The sequence below is a fragment of the Palaemon carinicauda genome, chromosome 2 (genome assembly GCF_036898095.1).
Source record: "Palaemon carinicauda isolate YSFRI2023 chromosome 2, ASM3689809v2, whole genome shotgun sequence".
Taxonomy (NCBI): domain Eukaryota; kingdom Metazoa; phylum Arthropoda; class Malacostraca; order Decapoda; family Palaemonidae; genus Palaemon; species Palaemon carinicauda.
The window spans coordinates 9,504,207-9,511,706 of record NC_090726.1 but is presented as its reverse complement, the minus strand read 5'-3'; the positions used below and the strand labels follow the sequence as shown (position 1 = coordinate 9,511,706).

The following is a 7,500-nucleotide window of genomic DNA, read 5'->3' as shown; positions in this document are numbered from 1 at the left end:
GGAAGGGCCCTAGCAGGTTTTCTGCACATTAATCCAGTTGTGCTAGGCCTTTTGCTAAGGGATAATCGTTTTTAATCATACTATCACTACATGTGGTTGTGAATAATCTGGCCCCAAGGAAGATAGCTTTCCTTGGACATTGCTGGTACTCCATCAGTCAGATAACTTCTAAAGCTGCCCTGTGGTGTTTTCCCAATCCTGCTCTCACCTCTGGAGGTGCTGAAGGGCATGCAACCTGCTGTTGTGTCTGGTTCTTTTGAAGAGGCCTCTGCGGACCTTTCTCTGTAGGACCCTCGTAATCTGTTCCCAAACCTTTACCCTGAAGAAGGCTATCAAGAAGAAACATGTAAGCTCCTTCTCCTCTTTTAGTTCCTCCTCTGCCTTGTCTTCATTAATTTCTTCAAATGCTGTTATTTCTAAGAGGAAGAATTATCCATCATCGAAGAGTTCAAGTAAGCCCAATTAATGGAAATTGTCTGAGATTCCGACCGATCTATCTGCTTACATGTGAAAGTTGGCGCTGATCCGAGAACAAAACCAGACTAGTAAGATGTCAATGGGGAGTCATGGTGATAAAAAAGACATCATGCAAACAATCTACAGAGCAGCACAGGTGATAAGGAAGAGAATCTAAAACTTTTCTTAGACAGCCAAGGATACAAAAACCCATAGAGGTCACCAGTGTTATCCATTAAGTTCCAGTTGACAGTCAAAGATCCTTGTAAATACTTCAACGACAGGCTGATGTCCCTCACACGTGATTATGATGAAATCATCCTTGTGCTTGACACGTACAGCAATGCTTTTCTGACGATTTCTACTATGGATAAAAAAAAGCAAGGAAGAGCACCAATTCAGTATCAGGTCAGAGGTGACACCAGCATAAAACGCGTCCCAATGAGCAGGGTTCTTCCAGATGATAAGATGAAGGCTGACCTAAGCAACTATCTTACTGTAAAGACTCTAGAGTACAACAATAAACCACACAAACTGGTCATCACTTCTTCAGGGTATACCAGGAGCAACGAAGACTTGCCATTCCAGGACAACAATCGTGAAGAAGCAGTCACTCTGTTGATCTACTATGGTTTCCTGGCATCACAGCGAAGCCCATTGGATGCACAGAAGATTTTCTTCTCTTACTATGACCTCATGCTGAAGAACACTTTCATTCCCTCAGACTCTGGGATTATGTGGATAGAGCTAATATGCAGAGCCACAGGGGCAGAAAGAGCACCCCCGGTATGTAAATGAGTAAGGATACAACTCCTAGGTTTGGTTAGGAGGGGGACCTTAGGTTAAACTATATTCTTGTGTTTGTTTCCCTTTCAAAATATGGGTTTTCAGTCAAAACTTTTGAAACTTTGCGCCCGCTCTGTCTCAACAAACTGCAAAGGCTTCTCCAATACCAATGCAGGAGATAAGGAATTGTGTGATCATTAAGAGGGATGAAATTTAATCTACATTAATTCTTAAAGAATGAAACGTATTTAGAAATTTGCATTTAGTTGGGGAAAATTGTTTCCAAAAATATTGCCCTTTCCATTATAGATGTGTATAACCTTGTCTCACCTGCCATTTTAGTATTTGCAATGCATCTATAATTCATATTTAATTAAGCCTATCCATTTAAAGGTAACGGTGGCATCATACAAATCTTACTAAAAAGTATTTTATGTTATGTCATTGACGATGATATTCAATACAAAACCCACCTTATATTGTATTTTCTATGTCATTGTTAGATGCTTAGGAATATTCTCTATAGCTCCTGAAAATTCCTTGGCCAAGAATCTCTAAAATATTTCCATCGTTTGAGGATATATGAATACTATATGTATAGCACCTTTATTCATATCTTACAAAAATTAAAAGATCCTTTGTTATTTCAAAAAAAAAAAAATCACTGGATTGTGATAGACAATCAAAAGTTAAGAAAATTTCCTTTTTCTATTTCAAACTTTTACAAGGTCGTCCCATTTAACTTTTTAACGATGGAAATTTCATTTTCCCTAATACACCAACCAAAAACTTTATGAATTTCACAATATCTGTTGAGTCTTTCTCAATCACAGAATTTCTCTTCTTCTTGTTTTGTTTCCTTTCCTCGCTGATCTATTTTCCCTGTTGAGGCCCCGTGACTTACAGCATCCTGCTTTTCCAACTAGATTGTAGCTTGGCAAATAATAATAATAATAATAATAATAATAATAATAATAATAATAATAATAATAATAATAATAATAATGATGATGATGAAGCCTTTGTAGTTTATGGGGACACGCCGAGAAAAAATGGACAACAACTAACCCAAACTCCCCCCCCCCCTAGCCTAACCTACAAGCCGTGTCCTTACCTTCCTAATGACCTGACGGGGGGGGGGGGGCTAACGCCCCCCTGCGACCCCCCCCCCCCCAACCACTGTCGCTATCATACAAACCCCACAAACTCAATCTAACCGAACCTAGTAGTTCCCAGGTCACAACCCCTACTGGGGGGCAAACCCCCGGACCCCCTTTCTGGGCTGAACTTAGAAAATATGAAATAACTTTATATTATGGTATACCGGATCATAGTAAAGCACATCTTCCCCATAAGGAAAAAAGATTGGGCTAGTAATAAGAAAGATATCGCCCTGTCCCGATAAACAGCATACACCCCGATAATAATAATAATAATAATAATAATAATAATAATAATAATAATAATAATAATAATAATAATAATAATAATAATAATAATAATAATAATAATAATAATAATAATAATGATGGACCATCAGGGATGGTCAACTCCTGAAAATACAAATACCATAGTTACCCAAATAATACGCATTATTTACATTTTCTTCCGTGAACATGAGAACGTTTTCTATACATGTTTTTCATCACAGACAATAGGATGTCTTTTGCTCTCTTTTATGTATGATTGGCAATGCTTATTAGAAATTGGATAAGCAAAAAAAGAGGCGAGTTGACTCCCAGAATTGATTAGTAATTCCCCTGGATATTTTGAATCTTTTAAAACATAGTAAGGACCTTTTTTTTAGTTTTCACACAAGCCTTCGAATAGTCTACTGACGAATAAGCAAAGAAACTTACCCTTTAAAATTAAAATATGCTATTAGTAGAGGTAACAAATTCAATAATTACTAAATTTTCTAATGAGGAAGCACTCTTCATCTCCGAATTTCTGCTACATTATTCTACTTGCACAGAAACTTATTTCTGATCTGTAGACTATCCAAGGCCACCTCTTCTTCTGATACTTTTTTTTTTTTTTAAACAAAGTTTCAAGGGACTTAAGTGAAAGTTGGTGTTATATCTATTTAGGCTTATCTTTTCCTAACACTCAAATATTTCATTCCATTTTCTTTTATTAACGGAGATCGGAAACTTATCAAAATACGTTTAATTTCTCTCGGGTCTACATCTCTGATCTTCTCTAACAACTTGCGATTCTCGAGTGAGAATATGGTAACAAAACTCGTATACAACAATACAAAAATAACAAATGAGCATCGCTCTTAAAAAGACTGGATCCTACTGCAATACGAAAGTAAGAAGAATCACATCCTAACTTTAGGACAATTAATTAATGATTAAATCCTTCATAACATTCGCTACTACACTTCTACTCAATTTCTTTAATGTTCTGTCAATGCAATACTGTACAACATTACTTTTAATACCCATAGCGCATATAGTATTACAGTACAAAATACATAACTAATGAATGTGAGTGCAATCATTTTTTTCAGCTTGCATTGCCTGACTCCCCGAGAAGCGTCAATGAGTTGAAAGAGGGATTCGATTTCTTACTTTACTGAGCATGATATTGCGTTTAGCTTCATTTGATATTGAATTTGCAATCGTTTGCACCGGTGAGTTGATACTGATCTAGCAAACAGGATGGTTTAACGTAAGCTCTTTGGTTTGCAAGCAAGCAGGAATCTTGCAAAACGTGATTGACTCTCCCGTCACCATTTCTAAATCTCTTTTGCTTGCGAATTTGAACATCTAACAACTTTTTTATTACTGAACCAGCGATAACATAAAGTTTAATGGAGACCCCTGATCATAATAATTACGTTATAGATATATATATATATATATATATGTGTGTGTGTGTGTGTGTGTAATATATGTGCATAATATATATATATATATATATAATATTGCTGTTGCAGGTGTTGAGGTGCCAGTGATGGGAGATGAGGATGAGAGAGAGATTACAAGAAAGGAAGTGAGGAGAGCACTAGATGAAACGAGAGTAGGAAAAGCATCTGGTATGGATGGTGTGAGAGCTGAGATGTTGAAGGAAGGGGGTGTGACTGTACTTGAATGGTTGGTGAGATTGTTTAATATGTGTTTTGTGTTGTCAATGGTACCGGTAGATTGGGTTTGTGCGTGTATTGTACCACTATACAGGGGTAAGGGAGATGTGCATGAGTGTTGTAATTCAAGGGGTATTAGTTTGTTGAGTGTAGTTGGAAGAGTGTATGGTAGAGTACTGAATAATAGGATTAAGGATAAAACAGAGAATGCAATCTGAGAAGTACAGGGTGATTTTAGAAGAGGTAGGGGTTGCATGAATCAGATTTTTACAGTTAGGCAGATATGCGAGAAATATTTAGCAAAAGGTAAAGATGTGTATGTTGCGTTTATGGATCTGGAGAAAGCGTATGATAGAGTTGATAGGGAAGCAATGTGGAATGTGATGAGGTTATATGGAGTTGATGGAAGGTTGTTGCAAGCAGTGAAAAGTTTCTACAAAGGTAATAAAGCATTTGTTAGGATAGGAAATGAAGTGAGCGATTGGTTTCCGGTGAGAGTGGGACTGAGACAGGGATGTGTGATGTCAACGTGGTTGTTTAACTTGTATGTTGATGGAGTGGTGAGAGTGCTTGGACGAGGATTGAAACTGTTAGACGAGAATGACCATGAATGGGAGGTAAATCAGTTGTTGTTTGTGGATGATTCTGTACTGGTTGCAGATGCGGAAGAAATGCTTGGCCGATTAGTGACAGAATTTGGAAGGGTGTGTGAGAGAAGGAAGTTGAGAGTTAATGTGGGTAAAAGTAAGGTTATAGGATGTACGAGAAGGGAAGGTGGTGCGAGGTTGAATGTCATGTTAAATTGAGAGTTACTTGAGGAGGTGGATCAGTTTAAGTTCTTGGGGTCTGTTGTTGCAGCAAATGGTGGAGTGGAAGCAGATGTACAGTACGTCAGAGAGTGAATGAAGGATGCATAGTGTTGGAGGCAGTTTAGGGGGTAGTAAAAGATAGAGAGTTGGACATGAATGTAAAGAGAGTTCTGTATGAGAAAGTGATTGTACCAACTGTGATGTATGGATCGGAGTTGTGGGGAATGAAAGTGACGGAGAGACAGAAATTGAATGTGTTTGAGATGAAGTGTCTAAGGAGTATGGCTGGTGTATCTCGAGTAGATAGGGTTAGGAACGAAGTGGTGAGAGTGAGAACGGGTGTAAGAAATGAGTTAGCTGCTAGAGTGGATATGAATGTGTTGAGGTGGTTTGACCATGTTGAGAGAATGGGAAATGGCTGTCTGCTAAAAAAGGTGATGAATGCAAGAGTAGATGAGAGAAGTACAAGAGGAGGGCCAAGGTTTGGGGTGGATGGATGGAGTGAAGGAAGCTCTGGTTGATAGGAGGATAGATGTGAGAGAGGCAAGAGAGCGTGCTAGAAATAGGAATGAATGGCGAGCGATTGTGACGTAGTTTCGGTAGGCCCTGCTGCTTCCTCCGGTGCCTTGGATGACCACGGAGGTAGCAGCAGTAGGGGATTCAGCAGTATTGAAGCTTCATCTGTGGTGGAATTGTGGGAGCTTGGCTGTGGCACCCTAGCAGTACCAGCCGAACTCGGTTGAGTTCCTTGTCAGGCTGGGAGGAACGTGGAGAGGAGACGTCCCTTTTTTTGTTTCATTTGTTTGATGTTGGCTACCCCCCAAAATTGGGGGAAGTGCTTTGGTATATGTATGTATATATATATATATATATATATGGCTTTAATTTCGATATTCTTTTTAGATTACTAGCTTTACGCACATACTTTATATTTAAAGCCTGTTTTATTTATCTTTATCATTAGGAAAGGTATACATCTATAACATCTATATTTTGTGTTCATATACAGATAATTGACCATATAAATATGTGTCAATCATTACTATATCAAGTACATTTTTCCTTTTACTTTAACAAATATTCACAGTAGAATATGTGCTAATGTAGATTTCATACTAACAAAAGATCCAAAAGTTTTCTAAGTAACATATTCAAGTATAAACTTACTTTAAAGTCACTATTAACTGAAATTAGTGAATTAAAATTACTTATTGTTAGATATATTAGAAAATATACTAATATTTTTCTTTCATTGAACGTAACTTATTTTATTCTTCATGAAAGCAAAGGAAAGGAAGATGGCCGAGAAGAGAAGAGTTCCTAGCGATTATTTCGTCTTGATTTCCCCCGGAAAAATTGTCTTCATCGGCATAGGATTATTTTTCATGCTGGTAAGTACTGTTTTTTATAAATTTCTCCTCTCTCTCTCTCTCTCTCTCTCTCTCTCTCTCTCTCTCACCAGAAATGTCTGTTATGCTTATAATCATCTGTTACTTCCAGGTTGGGTAAGTACTGTTTTGTAATAAATTCTCTCTCTCTCTCTCTCTCTCTCTCTCTCTCACACCAGAGATGTCTGTTATATTCATAATCATCTGTCACTTCCAGATTATTGCTCTCTCTCTCTCTCTCTCTCTCTCTCTCTCTCTCTCTCTCACCAGAGATGTCTGTTATATTTATAATCATCTGTCACTTCCAGATTATTGCTCTCTCTCTCTCTCTCTCTCTCTCTCTCTCTCCCTCTCACCAGAGATGTCTGTTATATTTATAATCATCTGTCACTTCCAGATTACTGCTCTCTCTCTCTCTCTCTCTCTCTCTCTCTCTCTCTCACCAGAGATGTCTGTTATATTTATAATCATCTGTCACTTCCAGATTACTGCTCTCTCTCTCTCTCTCTCTCTCTCTCTCTCTCACCAAGATGTCGGTTATGTTTTTAATCAACTATGCTACTGAACGTTTTAAAAAAACAATAGTAATAAAAAAACAGTAAACTTCTATACCTTAATTTTACAAAAACTATATTGTTACTTCAAATATATGTTCATTATATTGAAAGTATTTTGGGTGGATGTTAAAAATCTGTTTTATATGCACAGATATATAATTTGGATTTAAAATCATCTCTCTAAGCATAATTAAAAAAAACACCTAATTACCAAATCAATGACAACGGTTCTCATTAATTTGTCATTGGGTTTTTACATTCGTGTCCTGTACATGGAATCTCTCTTCAGAAGACCAACTCTAACACATAAGTTCATTTTCAATATACAGCATCTTTTATTCTAACAGACTTTTAGTCCTTAACCTTTCTCTAGCATCACTTATTCGGTGCCTAAAGTACTTTCTCAGTTA

General features: G+C 37.3%; 1 protein-coding gene across 3 annotated transcripts in view; it reads left to right on the top strand.

The window, feature by feature from the left end:
- The window catches only part of LOC137615187 (transmembrane protein 254-like), a 20,544-nt gene that overhangs the window by 2,626 nt on the left and 10,418 nt on the right, over window positions 1–7,500 (top strand). For 2 of the 3 annotated variants that reach the window (XM_068344850.1, XM_068344834.1), the window contains exon 2: window positions 6,435–6,536. In XM_068344850.1, the coding sequence (XP_068200951.1) occupies window positions 6,444–6,536 (93 nt within the window). In that variant the 5' untranslated portion in view covers window positions 6,435–6,443. Of the gene's footprint in view, window positions 1–6,429; window positions 6,537–7,500 lie in introns of all 3 variants that reach the window. The other variant, XM_068344843.1, reaches the window with a different exon arrangement.